Source organism: Rhinoderma darwinii, chromosome 1 (genome assembly GCF_050947455.1).
Source record: "Rhinoderma darwinii isolate aRhiDar2 chromosome 1, aRhiDar2.hap1, whole genome shotgun sequence".
NCBI lineage: Eukaryota > Metazoa > Chordata > Amphibia > Anura > Rhinodermatidae > Rhinoderma > Rhinoderma darwinii.
This window is the reverse complement of record NC_134687.1, coordinates 60,598,607-60,615,970: the sequence shown is the minus strand read 5'-3', so window position 1 is coordinate 60,615,970 and position 17,364 is coordinate 60,598,607. Positions and strand designations below refer to the sequence as shown.

The window sequence follows — 17,364 nt, the reverse complement described above, 5'->3', positions numbered from 1 at the left end:
AAAACCAATGGCCAAACTGAGAGGACTAATCAATCTCTAGAACAATATTTAAGGTGTTTTATCTCTGACTGTCAATATGATTGGGTCTCATTCTTTCCCCTCGCCGAATTTTCCCTTAATAACCGGGTCAGCAACTCGTCATTGGTCTCCCCCTTTTTCTGTAATTTTGGGTTTAATCCACGGTTCTCCTCCGTTTCACCTGGTAGTTCCAACAATCCCGAGGTAGAGGTCGTTCATCGGGAACTGTGCACAGTCTGGGCCCAGGTTCAGAAGAACCTAGAGGCGTCCCAGAGCGTACAAAAAACTCAGGCTGATAGAAAACGTTCTGCTAACCCCTTGTTTATGGTCGGGGATCTGGTGTGGTTATCGTCTAGGAACCTGCGTCTTAAGGTCCCGTCCAAGAAGTTTGCTCCCCGATTTATTGGGCCGTATAATGTCATTGAAGTCCTCAATCCTGTCTCCTTCCGGCTGGAGTTACCCCCATATTTTCGTATACACGACGTGTTTCATGCCTCCCTCCTTAAACGCTGCTCCCCGTCCTTGGCTCCCTCGAGGAAACCTCCTGTTCCCGTTCTCACCCCTGAGGGGGTGGAATTCGAGGTGGGCAAGATTGTGGACAGCAAGATGGTCCAAGGTTCCCTCCAGTACCCGGTCCATTGGAGAGGATACGGGCCTGAGGAGAGGACTTGGGTACTCGCCCGGGATGTTCACGCTTTGGTATTAGTCAGGAAGTTCCACCTTCGTTTTCCCCAGTAAACCAGGTCCCCTTAGAAAGGGTCCGGTGGCCCCTCATAAAAGGGGGGGTACTGTAAAGGATCTGCCAGGCACAGCTTCGGGGTTAACTCCCATAGGTAATCAGTCTGCACCTGAATCTACGTCTCTGAGACTGACTCCATCTTCCACCACTCAGGATGGCAGGCTTAGGACTGGGAGAGCCTATCGCAGTCTGGCCAGACGGAGCTAGCTCCCGCCCTCTGTCTATTTATACCTGCCTTTCCTGTTCCTCCTTTGCTTGTGATTCTTCTCGTGTGGTTTCCTGGCCCAGCTACAGCTCCTAACTATTTGATCCTGCTCCATACTGACCCTGGCTTACTGACTACTCTCCTGCTCTGCGTTTGGTACCTCGTGCACTCCTGTTTTGACTTGGCTCGTTCACCACTCTGGTTGCTCAAGGTGTTGCCGTGGGCAACTGCCCCTTTCCCTTTGCTTTGTATTCCCTTGTATGTTTGTCTCGTGCACTTACTGATCGTAGGGACCGCCGCCCAGTTGTACCCCGTCGCCTAGGGCGGGTCATTGCAAGTAGGCAGGGACAGAGTGGCGGGTAGATTAGGGCTCACTTGTCCGTTTCCCTACCCCCCGTCGTTACAGCGTCAATATAAACTTGTAAAATTGGATACATCTATACTTTACAGAAAAGTGATAATAAAAAGGTGTTCAGCTCTTGATCTGTACATTTTTCATGAGAGACCAAATAATAATAGGTCCACTAAAACAGCGCATGTGCATAGGATTGTGGCTGTACCTGGTACAGCAGCTCAGTCTCATGTATCCCTTCATTCAGCTGATCAATGAGGGTTCCAAGAGTTCAACACCCACCGATCACATTTTGAAGACCTATCTAAGGATAGGTTGTCAATATTAAATTCCTGGAAAATGCCTTTAATTTTCTGTGGGGGACATTAAAGTCCCCAAAACATTTGCCTAATGTACTTAAATAATGCAGAACCAACCTGGGCCCGATTATCAAGTCCGGTATATTTGCTATTTACATGATGAGCAGAATAACTATCCCCCCCAACTCCTACAGAAAATAAATTATATAAAGGTGTTCAGCTCTTGACCTGAGCGTTTTTCATGAGAGACAAAATAGTGATAGGTCCACTTTAACCTACGACCTTATTGACCATTGTTGAATTTCCATAATACTGTACTATTTATAACATGTAAAATGCCTATAAGATAACCTGGGGTCAATCAAAATATCCTGTCTCCACCTAATCTAGGTGTAATAATATTATCATAGCAATATCACATTCTGTCTCTATAATACATGAGGAAAAGAATCACTACTGCAGTTCCAATCACAAACATTATTAAATAAATAATGCCGATACAAAATGGAGGATAGGAATGTATAGTAGGATAGAGGGCCCTGTTCACATGAGCTTTCAATTTAGGGTGAGGAATAGAAACTTGAGGTTACTAAACGTAGGCACTATTTACAGCAGTTTGAGGTACACAGTTTATGTCTGGAAAATCTTAAATATACTGTATGTCCAACGTATCTATATGGTATAATGGGCCTGATGCATGCCAAACGTGTGTCCTTGTGCGTGTGTGTTTGTTTGTTGGTATTCCTCATTTCCACTGTATTGATAAGTGTAGTCATCTAAAAAAAATTATATTCTGTGCAGTGTACTTTTTTACTTTTTTTTACAGTGGGAGTCAATGGGCAACATGTGCAGCTGAATGGCATAGAGTTCAATACGTTGCGGGGCCATACATTGTATGCATATGTGGCGAATGTGCACCACATAAAATAGATGGTGTGAATAGAGTTGTGGTATTTCTCAGCACATCAATAATAATCAATAATGAACTGAGATCCGTGTGTATTTAATAAATGTACTTAAAGAGGCTCTGTCACCAGATTTTGCAACCCCTATCTGCTATTGCAGCAGATCGGCGCTGCAATGTAGATAAGAGTAACGTTTTTTGTTTTTTTTTAAAACGAGCATTTTTGGCCAAGTTATGACCATTTTTATATTTATGCAAATGAGGCTTTCTAAAGTACAACTGGGCGTGTTTAAAGTTAAAGTACAACTGGGCGTGTATTGTGTATGTACATCTGGGCGTTTTTACTTCTTTTACTAGCTGGGCGTTGTGAATAGAAGCGTATGATGCTGACGAATCAGCATCATCCACTTCTCTTCACAACGCCCAGCTTCTGGCAGTGCACAGACACACAGCGTGTTCTCGAAAGATCACGCTGTGACGTCACTCACTTCGTGCCCCAGGCCCTGCATCGTGTCGGACGAGCGAGGACACATCGGCACCAGGCGACAGAGGCTACATCGACTTACCTGCAAACGCCGATGCTGCTGCAGAATCAACTGTATCCTCTATCGCCTGGTGCAGATGTGTCCTCGCTCGTCTGACACGATGCAGGACCTGGGGCAGGAAGTGACGTCACAGCGTGATCTCTCGAGAACACGCTGTGTGTCTCTGCACTGCCAGAAGCTGGGTGTTGACGAAGAGAAGTGGATGATGCTGATTCGTCAGCATCATACACTTCTATTCACAACGCCCAGCTAGTAAAAGAAGTAAAAACGCCCAGATGTACACACACAATACACGCCCACTTGTACATAACTTTAAACATGCCCAGTTGTACTTTAGAAAGCCTCATTTGCATAAATATAAAAATGCTCATAACTTGGCCAAAAATGCTCGTTTAAAAAAAAACAAAAAACGTTACTCTTATCTACATTGCAGCGCCGATCTACTGCAATACGAGATAGGGGTTGCAAAATCTGGTGACAGAGCCTCTTTAAGGCCCTGTGTGCACAGATGTTTTTGCAGGCAGAAAAAATCTGCCTCACAATTCTGTCAGGAATTTTGGGGCAGATTTTTAACTGCCTACACATTTCTCTGCATTTTCTGCTGTATTGTTCACAGCTTTTTTTTCCTGCGGCCATTGAAGCTAATGCAGCCAAAAACACTCGGAAAAGAGCGCCACAGTTTTTTTCTGCCTCCCGTTGATTCAATGGTGTAACGTCTATGGCCACAGCCCGTCATTCTGACTTACCCCTCGACGGCCGTGGCCATGGACATCCGAGTTCCCTGCAGCATTGTCCTCCTGTGAGGTGCCGAAACTCACTTCCGGATATCGAGACTATCTCCGGAGGGCGCGCCCGCACGTGCACGGTCTTAAAGGGCCAGTGCGCGCATAATTGCAGGAAGTCTGCAATCTAGCTCAGGATGCCCTGGGCTATAAAAGGGGCTCTGCCCTCTTATTCCTTGCCAGAGCGTTGTTCGTTACCCAAAGTTTGTCTTGCTAATGGTCCCCTAGTGTCTTCCAGTTTCCCAGTGTTCCCTGTTCCTGTATCCCGTTTCCATGCTATCCTGATCTAGTGCCGTTCTGAGCTGTTGCCATGTTGTGCTGCATTCCACGCCTGTTCTGCCACGCCTGACATCTACCTGCTGCCTGGTCCCAGCCGTGCCTGCCTTGCTACTGTCTACATTGCCTCAGGTATCCTCTCTGAACTATAGACTCTGTACTTTACCTGTTTGGCCAGCTGCCATCCCGCTGCGCGGTACGGCCCAGTGGATCCACGCCCCACATCTTGACAGTACGCTCTGGCCATGGACTCCGCTGGTCAATTCAAAGGCATGTCACCCTCCCAAGCCATGCAGGTGGAACTGCAGGATCTTCGAGCAAGACAGGATCAACTTCTTGTGGCAGTGGACTCCATGGTATAGCAGCTAGGGACGCTAGTTGCTTCCCATCCTGCCTCTATGCAAGCTCCTCAGATCGACCCTACTGGTAGTTCTGGCTCGGATCCTCGGTTCTCGCTGCCATCACCTTCTCGCTTCTATGGAGACGCAAGTACGTGCCGGCGGTTTCTGAACCAATGCTATATCCATTTTACACTGCACGCCCAAGCATTTTCTTCGGACAGAATCAAGATCGCCTTCATCGTGTCTCTACTTTCCGGCAAGGCCCTGGCATGGGCAAACCCTATCTGCGAACGTCAGGAAACCGAGACCCAAGACTTCCAGGGGTTCGTACAGTTATTTCGAACTGTTTTCGAAGAGCCAGGACGAGTCTCTTTGGCAGCTACTGCTATTTTTAACCGTCGCCTGGAGGACACCTCCATGGGCGAACACACCATCCAGTTCCGGACCCTGGCAGAAGAACTATCCTGGAACAATGAGGCCTTGGTGGCATTCTTTTGGCACAGTCTATCATCTGAAATCAAGGACGAACTGGCTGCTTGTGATCTGCCACCTGCCTTGGACGACTTGATTCTGCTTGCCACCCGGGTGGACATAAGGCTGAGAGATCTCATGAAATTCGTCAGGAGAGATGGCTTCCTAGACTGGCGCACAACTTCCAGCAACCCCTCTTGCCTCCTCCTACTGCTTTGCTTGAGGTTCCGATGCAAGTGGACCGGCTAAAGTTGTCCGTCCAGGAGAAACAGCGCAGGCGCACCTCTGGACTCTGTTTATATTGCGGCCTCACTGACCATGTTGTGCGTCTGTGCCCTCAGAAGCCAAAAAACCCCAGCACCTAGGTTTAGTTGGAAAGACAATTCTGGGCGCCACTGCATTTAATCGAGAACTCTCCTCCAAACTGTTCATTTCCGTAACCATCATTGCTGGCGAGAGGTCCTATCCGGTCTCTGCCTACCTGTACTCTGGCTCTGCAGCCAACTTCATTTGCCAAGACCTTATTGACCTTCTTCAGTTGCCCACTGTCCTGCTGGAAAGGCCGTTGATCGTTGCCTCAGTAGATGGACTGCCATTGCCTGACCCAGTTGTGTCTATGACCAAGCCATTAAGACTTCAAGTGGGAGCTTTTCATGCTGAGCTCATCTCCCTGTTTGTCCTGTTCAAGGCCTTTCAACCCCGTGCTGCTAGGTTTGCCTTAGCTCCGTTTGCACGCCCCAGTCCTGGATTGGAACTCTGGAGAGGTTCTCCAGTGGGGTCCGAAGTGTCTTGACTGCTGTCTGGGTCATATCCAGCCACTGCAGCCTTCTCCGCTTTAGTCATTGGCAGGGTTCCCTTCTTGTTTCTCTATGTTCTCTGATGTGTTCAATAAGAAGGAAGCTAAGACCTCTTCTGGAGGGTGCAGTCCATTCAATCCTGGTCTTCACGGATCACAAGAACTTGACCTACCTACAGACGGCCCAGCGGTTGAATCCTCGTCAAGCCAGGTGGTCGTTGTTCTTTGCTCGATTCCGGTTCGAGCTCCACTACTGACCTGCCGAAAAGAATGTGAGGGCTGATGCCTTGTCTAGGTCTTTTGAAACTGAGGACACTGTGGAGTCCCCACAAAATATTATTGACCCTTCCTGCATCTTCTCTGTGAACCCCCTGCAAGTTCGAGACATTCCTCCAGCAAGGACTTTTGTGCGTCTGACAGACAGAGGAAGAATCCTTGGCTGGGGTCACAGTTCCAAGCTGGCAGGTCACGCGGGTGCTCGTAAGACCCAAGATCTAATCGCCCGCCAGTTCTGGTGGCCCACGCTGTCCAAAGACATCATTGACTTTGTCTCCTCTTGCACGGTATGCGCAGCAAATAAAGTTGCTCACTCCAGACCTGCTGGACTGCTCCAACCACTGCCTGTGCCTGTTGCTCCCTGGCAGCATGTCACAATGGACTTTGTCATGGACCTCCCTCCTTCTGCTGGTGTGATCTGGGTTGTGGTGGATCGATTTTCTAAGATGGATCATTTAGTTCCCTTGACCGGTCTGTCTTCTGCTATACGATTGGCTGATCTCTTCATTCAACACATCTTCTGTATGCACGGCTTGCCCCTGCATATTGTCTCGGACCGAGGGGTCCAGTTCACCTCAAAGTTTTGGAGGGCACTCCGCAGTCTCCTCGGTGTAAAGTTGGACTTCTCTTTGGCCTATCATCCCCAGTCTAATGGGCAAGTCAAGAGGGTTAACCAGATTATGGAGAACTATCTGCATCACTTTGTTTCCAGGTGACATGATGACTGGGTGCAGCTGCTCCCGTGGGCAGAGTTCTCCTACAATAACCACACTAGTGAGTCTACCACTTCCAGTCCGTTCTTCATCGTCTACGGCCAACATCCTCGTATACCTCTTCCTGTCTCTACTATGTCCCAGGTGCCTGCAGCTGACGCTACCTTCAGGGACTTTCTGCAAATATGGCAACAGACCCAATCTTGTATCTGCCTTTCTCTTCATGCGGTCCACCGCCAGCAGGATAGAAGAAGACGGGCTCCTCCTCAGTTTCTTCCAGGTACAAAGGTCTGGTTATCTTCAAGGAATATCCGGCTGAGAGTGCCATCCTGCAAATTTACCCCTAGGTTCCTCGGGTCCTTTGAAATACTGCTACAGATCAACCCGGTGTCTTACAAGCTGCGGCTGCCTCCTATCCTCAAGATCCCTAACTCCTTCCATGTCTCCTTGCTGAAACCCGTGGTCCTGAACCGCTACTCCAGGACTCCAAGTTCCGCAGTGGCCCATGGCGGCTCATCTGGGACTTTTGAAGTAAGGGAGAATCTAGCTACCAAGAAGGTGAGAGAAAGGACATTTTATTTAATGTATTGGAGGGAGTTCGGTCCAGAAGAGAGGTCTTGGGAGCCAGAGGAGAACATCGATGTCCCTATCCTCATGAGGAAGTTTCTCTCCTGCTTTAGTCCCAAGAAGAGGGGGCATAAGAGGGGGGATACTGTAACATCTATGGCCACGGCCCGACATTCTGACTTACCCCTCGACGGCCGTGGCCATGGACATCTGAGTTTTCTGCAGCGTTGTTCTTCTGTGAGGCACCGACACTCACTTCTGGATATCAAGATTCTCTCCGGAGGGTGCGCACGTCTTAAAGGGCCAGGGCGCATGATTGCAGGAAGTCTGCAATCTAGCCCAGTGTGCTCTGGGCTATAAAAGGGGCTCTGCCCTCTTGTTCCTTGCCAGAGCATTGTTTGTTACCCAAAGTTTGTCTTTCTAATAGTCCCCTAGTGTCTTCCAGTTACCTAGTGTTCCCTGTACCTGTATCCTGTTTCAGTGCTATCCCGATCTAGTGCCGTGCTGAGCTGTTGCCGTGTTGTGCTGCATTCCACGCCTGTTCTGCCACGCCACGCCTGACGTCTACCTGCCGCCTGGTCCCAGCCGTGCCTGCCTTGCTACTGTCTACATTGCCTCAGGTATCCTCTCTGAACTATAGACTCTGTACTTTACCTGTTTGGCCAGCTGCCATCCCGCTACGCGGTACGGCCCAGTGGGTCCACACCCCACATCGTGACAAATGGGAGGTCAGAGCTGGAAACCGTGACAAGAAAGGACAGGACGCTTATTTTTCCCGCGAGCCGCCAAAAGCCAGCCGGGAAAAAAAACACCTCTGCCTCCAATTGAAATCAATGGGGGCAATTTCAGTCATTTTTTGGTACTGATTCCGACGTGTGAACCGACCCTAATGGTGTAATAACATCTCTTACCGCACAGTGTGCTATAAACATAACATATTTATTATCACCACAAAACACAAAGCAGTGTAGTGCAACAATCTATGCTGCCATCTAGTGGTAGAATTTTAAATTTAGTACTTTACGTCTCTGCTCTGAAAGTATGAATACCACTATATCATAATTTTTCCTTGATATGTCGCCAAGCATATAATAAATATTAATGCCCAACATTTGTAGACAATATAATGTGTACCATATATGTGCATCAATGTCACCCTGTAATTGACAAAGTGTTGCTATTTATGTGATATATACTAGCATGAAAGGGGTTGTCCAATCTTATCAGCAGGTAAAGATACAGACAGCAGCACATTTCTCCAGCAATGGATGCTGCTGTATAAATATGGACTTACGGGCTGCCAATTGCAGCTGTTTACCACTCTGGCTAAAAGAGAGGGTCCCGAGCAGGGGACCCCATGATGTAAATATTCACTTAATAGGGCATATCTAGACAGGGGTTGTATTAATGGTACAACCTATTTGAATATATAGATATAGAATATGTCATTACTTATAGTATGTTGGATTTTTAATACTCAACAAATAAATAACATACACCAATTATTTTTTTAGCTTTACAGCAGAGTCAGAAAGAGAGAAGCAAGAGTGGATTGAAGCATTACAGCACTCAATAGCTGATACTATTGCTAATTATGAAGTAGCTGAAAAGATTTGGTTCAATGAATCGAACAGGAGTTGTGCAGATTGCCAAGCTCCAAATCCTGACTGGGCATCCATCAACCTCGGTATTGTCATCTGCAAGGACTGTGCAGGTAAATGAATACTATGATGCATCGCTGTCATTATTTGCTTTAGCAAAGCTCGTTTCATTGCTTATTATTAAATGCATTGCAACTTCTGCATTGCACTCGCTTCAGGAGAAATAAAATTGAGAAATAAAACACATTGCAATAATACAGTATGTAAGTAGAAAACTACTATAACAATCCTAACATAATAGCTGAATGTCCTCAGTACATATGACAAAGATTAATTTTTAGCTATTAAGTAATATATATTTATTTATTTATTACACAAAATTGTCATCATATATGAAGAAAACGTCCTAATTTTTTATTTGGCCTATTTTCTTGGGAAGGCTTTTAGTAAGATTTTAGAAAATAACTATTCAACCATAGAGCATTAGTGAAAAAAGTATTTATATTGGGTGATCTGATTCACCCCTAAGGTTTGCAATGGGATTTTGCCTTCAATGGAGTTAAGGTGACAAACACAAACTATGAAAAACCATTCCAGGAGTATTCCTACACCTTATGAGTTGTCTTATATTATCCAGCAGTATTTAAAAACATCCACATAGGACTAATCTTATTCAAAGTTGTAAGAGCGTATGTTACTGTGTCCTAACATTAACATACTGTACTTATAACTGATATCTAAATGAATATTTAGGTAAATAAACAATGTTTGGTGCATACAATGTATCATGAAATGTAAGATAAAATAAAATATAGATAACAAAATGGTACAGTAAAAACAAAAAAGTAAAAAACCTGTAACAAACCTCATCTTATTTATACATTGAAAACTCAAACAGTGGAAGAAAATGTGTATAAGGTGGTACAAGTCTTGATCTGTAGCTTATTCTTTTTTCACAGGTCAGATTCTAGGGGTGTTAAACTCGGCAATTACCCAGGACCACCATTTGCTAGGCCGTGTTTAACCCCTTAATGACCAGCCTATTTTAAACCTTAATGACCAAGCCATTTGTAATGGCAGGAAGGAGGTGAAGGGAAAGTGAGCCCTAATCTACCCACCATCCTGTCCCTGCCTACTTGCAACGACCCGCCCTAGGCGACGGGGTACAACTGGGCGGCGGTCCCTACGCTGTCTAAGTGCACGGGAGAACAAACAGGGAACACGCAAGGGAAGGGGCGGTAGCCCACGGAACGCCGCGAGGAAACGGAGCGGTGAACGAATAGTCAGGACCAGGATGAAGTGGAGTATACCAACGTGAGTACGGAGAAGGAAGCAAGCCAGGGGCAAAGCGAAGCAGGTAAGGCGGAACTGCAGCAAGGCAGAAGCACGGCAGAAGCAGGCTGGAGCAAGCAGCAGTGGGGCCAGGAATCCAGAAGAATTACAAGCACTGAGGAAGAGAACACGGCAGGTAATAAAGGACAGGGGGCGGAGCTAACTCCGACTGACCAGGCCGCGATAGGCTCTCCCACTCCTGAGCCTGCCACCCTGGTTGGTGGGAGACGGTGTCAGTCTAACAGGTCTGGCCTCAGGTGTGGATTGATTAATTCCAGGAGTATACCTAGACGTAGTATCTGGCAGATCCCTAACAGTACTCCCCCTTTTATGAGGGGCCACCGGACCATTACTAAGAGGACCCGGTTTAGTAGGGAAGAGAAGGTGGAACCTCCTGATCAATACCCCAGCGTGAACATCACGGGCAGGTACCCAAGTCCTCTCCTCCGGCCCGTATCCTCTCCAATGGACCAGGTACTGGAGGGAGCCCTGGACCATCCTACTGTCCATAATCTTGGCCACCTCGAATTCCACCCCCTCAGGGGTGAGAACGGGAACAGGAGGTTTCCTCGAGGGGGACCAGGACGGGGAGCAGCGTTTGAGGAGGGAGGCATGGAAGACGTCATGTGTGCGAAAGGATGGGGGCAGCTCCAGACGGAAGGATACAGGGTTGAGGACTTCAATGATCTTATAAGGTCCAATAAATCGGGGAGCAAACTTCCTGGACGGGACCTTAAGGCGCAAGTTCCTGGACGACAACCAGACCAAATCCCCGACGACAAACCGGGGGTTAGCAGAACGTCTACTATCAGCCTGAATCTTTTGTGCGCTCTGGGACGCCTCTAGGTTCTTCTGAACCTGGGCCCAGACTGTGCACAGTTCCCGATGAACATCCTCTACCTCAGGATTATTGGAACAACCAGGGGAAACGGAGGAGAACCTTGGGTTAAACCCGAAATTACAGAAAAATGGGGAGACCCCTGACGAGTTACTGACCCGGTTATTCAGGGAAAATTCAGCAAGGGGAAGGAATGAGACCCAATCGAATTGACAGTCAGAGATGAAACACCTTAAATATTGTTCCAGGGATTGGTTAGTCCTTTCCGTTTGGCCATTAGTTTCGGGATGGAAGGCGGAGGAGCAGGACAGATCAATCTCCAACTTTTTACAAAAAGCTCTCCAAAATAAGGAAACAAATTGTACCCCTCTGTCAGAAACGATATTGACTGGGGCCCCATGGAGACGCAGGATGTGTTTCACAAACAAAGAAGCTAACGTCTTGGCGTTAGGTAGCTTCTTAAGGGGCACAAAGTGGCACATCTTGCTGAAGCGGTCTACTACCACCCACACCACCGACTTGCCCTGAGATGGAGGCAAATCGGTGATAAAATCCATGGAGATATGGGTCCAAGGTCTCTGGGGAATGGGCAAGGAACGTAGTAGGCCCGCAGGTCGGGACCTAGGGGTTTTGGACCTAGCGCAAACCTCACAAGCGGCGACATAAGCCCTAACGTCTTTAGGCAACCCAGGCCACCAATAGTTTCTGGTAATGAGATGTTTGGTGCCCAAGATGCCAGGATGACCAGATAGAGCGGAGTCATGGTTTTCCCTGAGTACCCTTAGCCGGTATTGCAGGGGAACAAACAGTTTGTCCCCAGGGACGTTCCCGGGAGCTGAACCCTGATCAGCCGCAATATCAGAAGCTAAGTCAGAATCCGTGGCAGAAACGATTATACCAGGGGGTAAAATACAAGCAGGATCCTTCTCGGAAGGAGGATTGGCCATGAAACTACGTGACAGAGCATCAGCCTTAATATTCTTGGACCCAGCCCTATAGGTAACCAAGAAATTAAATCTGGTAAAGAATAGTGCCCACCGAGCTTGTCTAGGATTAAGCCTCCGGGCCGATTCTAGGAAAACCAGATTCTTGTGATCCGTAAGGACCGTTACCTGGTGTCTGGCCCCCTCCAGGAAGTGCCGCCACTCTTCAAAAGCCCATTTAATGGCTAGAAGTTCGCGGTTGCCAATATCATAGTTACTCTCCGTGGGCGAAAACTTCCTAGAGAAGTAAGCACAGGGGCGGAGATGGGTGAGGGAGCTGGTACCCTGGGACAAGACGGCCCCCACTCCCACCTCGGATGCGTCAACCTCCACAATAAATGGCTCCTCTTGGTTGAGCTGAATCAGCACGGGGGCTGAGATAAAGCACTTCTTGAGGGTCTCAAAGGCCTGGACGGCCTCAGGGGGCCAATGGAGGACATCAGCACCCTTGCGAGTAAGGTCCGTAAGAGGCTTAGCGACGACCGAGAAGTTGGCAATAAATCTCCTGTAATAGTTGGCGAACCCTAAAAAACACTGTAACGCCTTAAGGGAGGCAGGTATGACCCATTCCGCCACAGCCTGAACCTTGGCAGGGTCCATGCGGAATTCATGAGGAGTGAGGATTTGCCCTAAAAATGGTATCTCCTGTACCCCAAAGACACATTTTTCAGTCTTAGCAAACAGATTATTCTCCCGAAGGACCTGGAGCACCTTCCTGACATGCTCCACGTGGGAGGACCAGTCCTTGGAAAACACCAGTATGTCATCAAGGTACACAACAAGAAAATTACCCAGGTAATCTCTCAGGATTTCATTAATAAAATTCTGGAAGACAGCAGGGGCATTACACAACCCAAAGGGCATGACCAGGTATTCGAAATGACCCTCGGGTGTGTTGAACGCCGTTTTCCACTCATCCCCCTCTTTGATGCGGATAAGGTTATATGCCCCCCGTAGATCGAACTTAGAAAACCATTGGGCTCCCTGAACCTGATTAAAAAGATCAGGAATCAAAGGAAGTGGGTACTGGTTCCTTACGGTGACCTTATTCAGGTTACAATAATCAATGCACGGCCTAAGACCACCATCCTTCTTCCCCACGAAGAAGAAGCCAGCACCTACAGGAGAAGTCGAGGGGCGAATGAAACCCTTGGCCAGGCATTCTTGGATATACACCCTCATAGCTTCACGTTCAGGACATGAAAGGTTAAATATCCTACCCTTAGGAAGCTTGGCACCAGGCACCAAATCGATGGCGCAATCGTAATCTCTATGGGGGGGCAACACCTCGGAGGCCTCCTTAGAAAACACATCGGCAAAGTCCTGAACAAACTCAGGAAGCGTGTTTACCTCCTCCCGGGGAGAAATAGAGTTAACAGAAAGACATGACATACGACATTCATTACCCCATTTGGTAAGCTCCCCAGTATTCCAATCAAACGTGGGATTATGCAACTGCAACCAGGGAAGACCTAATACCAGATCAGACGATAATCCCTGCATCACCAGTACAGAGCACTGCTCCAAATGCATGGAGCCAACCAGGAGTTCAAAAACAGGAGTATGCTGAGTAAAATAACCATTAGCAAGGGGAGTTGAGTCGATACCAACTACAGGGATAGGATAAGGTAAATCAATAAAAGGCATCTTTAGAGACATAGCAAATTCCACAGACATGATATTAGCAGATGAGCCAGAATCCACGAAAGCACTGCCCGTGGCAGACCGGCCAGCAAACGAGACCTGAAAGGGAAGCAGAATTTTATTGCGTTTCACATTAACGGGAAATACCTGTGCACCCAAGTGACCTCCCCGATGATCACTTAGGCGCAGAAGTTTTCCGGCTTTTTATTCTTGCGCCTGGGACAGGTGTTCAGTAGATGCTTGTCGTCCCCACAGTAGAAGCAGAGACCATTCATTCTCCGAAACTCCCTACGTTGTCGAGGGGACATGGAGGCCCCGAGTTGCATAGGTACCTCCGAGTCCTCCGTGGAGGGGCGAGGGGACGGGACCTCGGGGGGGATCGCAGAAAAGTCAGAGGGGAGCACATTGAAACGTTCAAGCTGACGTTCCCTGAGACGTTAGTCAAGTCGTACTGCTAGGGCCATAACCTGGTCAAGGGAGTCAGAAGAGGGATAGCTAACCAGCAGATCCTTCAGGGCGTCAGATAATCCTAACCTAAACTGGCACCTTAGGGCCGGATCGTTCCACCGCGAAGCTACGCACCACTTTCTAAAATCAGAACAGTATTCCTCAACCGGTCTCCTACCCTGACGTAAGGTCACCAGCTGACTCTCGGCTAAAGCAGTCCTGTCAGTCTCGTCGTAAATGAGTCAGAGGGCAGAGAAAAAACGATCAACAGAGGAAAGTTCAGGGGCGTCAGGAGCCATGGAGAAGGCCCACTCTTGGGGCCCTTCCTGGAGTCGGGATATGATGATACCCACCCGCTGGTTCTCGGAACCTGAGGAGTGGGGTTTTAGGCGGAAATACAGTCTGCAACTCTCCCGGAAGGAGAGAAACGTCTTATGGTCCCCTGAGAACCGGTCAGGTAACTTGAGGTCGGGTTCTAGAGGTGAGGTGAGGGGTACTACTAAGGCAGCGTCACCCTGGTTGACCCTCTGGGCCAGGGCCTGGACCTGTAGGGAGAGGCCCTGCATCTGCTGGGTCAGGGTCTCAAGGGGGTCCATGATAGCGTCAGCGTAGGAGAATGGTAGACTAGGTATGGGCTTGTAATTATGTAATGGCAGGAAGGAGGTGAAGGGAAAGTGAGCCCTAATCTACCCACGGCCCTGTCCCTGCCTACTTGCAACGACCCGCCCTAGGCGACGGGGTACAACTGGGCGGCGGTCCCTACGCTGTCTAAGTGCACGGGAGAACAAACAGGGAACACGCAAGGGAAGGGGCAGTAGCCCACGGAACGCCGCGAGGAAACGGAGCTGTGAACGAATAGTCAGGACCAGGATGAAGTGGAGTATACCAACGTGAGCACGGAGAAGGAAGCAAGCCAGGGGCAAAGCGAAGCAGGTAAGGCGGAACTTCAGCAAGGCAGAAGCACGGCAGAAGCAGGCTGGAGCAAGCAGCAGTGGGGCCAGGAATCCAGAAGAATTACAAGCACTGAGGAAGAGAACACGGCAGGTAATAAAGGACAGGGGGCGGAGCTAACTCCGACTGACCAGGCCGCGATAGGCTCTCCCACTCCTGAGCCTGCCACCCTGGTTGGTGGGAGACGGTGTCAGTCTAACAGGTCTGGCCTCAGGTGTGGATTGATTAATCCCAGGAGTATACCTAGACGTAGTACCTGGCAGATCCCTAACACATTTTTTAAGTTTTTCCATCGTCTCATTCCAAGAGCTATAACCTTTTTATTTTTGCGTCGACATAGCTGTATAAGGTCTTGTTTTTTTGTGGGACAAGTTGTATTTTTTAATAGCACAATTTTGGGGGACATATTATTTATTGATTAACTTTTATTAACTTTTTTTTGGGGGGAAATAGAAAAAAACCTGAAATTTCGCCACTCTTTTTCGCGTCTTAAATTTACGTCGTGTACCGTGTGATATAAATAACACAATAACTTTATTCAGCGGGTTGTTACGATTGCAACGATACTAAATTTGTATAGTTTTTGTATGTTTTACTACTTTTACACAGTAAAAACGCTTTTTTTTCAAAATTGTTTGTTTGTGTCTCCATATTTGAAGAGCCGAAACGTTTTTATTTTTTCGCCGATGCAGGTGTAGGAGGGCTTTTTTTTTGCGGGAAGACTTGTAGTTTTTATTGGTACCATTTTGGAGTAGATGCGACTTTTTGATCACTTTTTATCAAATTTTTTTAAAGTCAGGATTCACAGAAAACAGCAATTTTTCCATAGTTTTTTATAAAAAAAATTACGGCGTTCACCGTGCGGGTTAAATAATGTAATAGATTTATAGTCGGGGTCGTTACGGACGCGGCGATACCAAATATGTGTAACTTTTTAACTTTATTTTGTTTTTTTAATAGTAAAGCATTTTGTAAGGGGAAAAGCTGGGTTTTTCATTTTTTTCACATTTTTTTTTTAATTAACTTTATTAAACTTTTTTTTTACTTTTTTACTAGTCCCACTAGGGGACTATAATATGCGATTCTGCGATCGCTATTATAATACACTGCAATACTTTTGTATTGCAGTGTATTACTGCCTGTCCGTTTAAGCGGACAGGCATCTGCTAGGCCATGCCTACGGCATGATCTAGCAGGCATTCGCTCCAGGCAGACCTGGGGGCCTTTATTAGGCCCCCGGCTGCCATTAGAGACAAAAACACTCGGCGATCGTATCGACGGGTGTCGGTGGGAGAGAGAGGGAGCTCCCTCCCTCTCTCCAAAACCACTCAGATGCGGTGCTCGCTATTGAGCACCGCATCTGAGGGCTTAAACGGGTGAGATTGATACTAATATCGATCTCACCCGGCAGAGCAGGGACGCCCCCAGCCCTCAGCTGCCTCTAGCAGCTGAGAGCAGGGAGATTTGACAGCTCCTTGCTCTATTTACTTACTCCGATGCTGCGACGTAAAAAGTCTATGGCATCGGAATAAGGCCCGTTAGTGACCGACGTAAAAAGACTATGGGCCGGTCACTAACGGGTTAATAACCCATAGCCAAAACTTGTATAATAGAAAAAAACAATAATATGCAAATTTGATTATATTTAAAATTAAATAAGGATGTTTTATGATGATTCCATCATTCTCTGTATTTTACTCTGACCTTTGACTGGTAACTGTCTCCAACTAATCTAAAAAAGGTAAAAGAAAATGACCCTGACCCCACTTCATCTTCAGTTCTATGTATTATATCCCAAGGAAATAGCCTCTGACATGTTGTATATACTCACGATGATTAACTTGTTATGTAAGCGTGCCAAAATTAGGTGATATTTACCCAAGTCAATCATTGTCTCATGTCTCTAATTCTGACCTTTTCATCTATCCTTATTAATTGAGTTGGTAGCTATTACCTGTCTTTGCACCTACTGACATCCTGTCTTATATAATCAATACGTAATCATACAGTTTCCCATTAGGGGCAGTAAACCTACAGAAGGCAGCTAAAAAAAAAGGGCAAGTTAGCTGCTAATATCATTGTGGGTATTTAGACCCACTGTGCCATACTGCCATAGCTGGATAGCAGCTGGCCAACAGAGTACCAAGTCAATATATAAATAGTACAAGGGTACCTGTAGTGGTTCAGACAGTAGCAACGGCTTGGCAACAATGGGACCTTGACAGCAGACACCAGACGTGGTGTAAGACAGCAGGCGGAACCGGTGGTACAACACGACTCCAAC

The 17,364-nt window shown here is 47.3% G+C and overlaps 1 protein-coding gene across 2 annotated transcripts in view; it reads left to right on the top strand.

Moving 5' to 3' along the window:
• Positions 1–17,364, top strand: part of ARAP2 (ArfGAP with RhoGAP domain, ankyrin repeat and PH domain 2) — a 325,755-nt gene that overhangs the window by 100,815 nt on the left and 207,576 nt on the right. For both annotated transcript variants that reach the window (XM_075858963.1, XM_075858955.1), the window contains exon 11: positions 8,799–8,998. In XM_075858963.1, the coding sequence (XP_075715078.1) occupies positions 8,799–8,998 (200 nt within the window). The remainder of the gene's footprint in view (positions 1–8,798; positions 8,999–17,364) is intronic.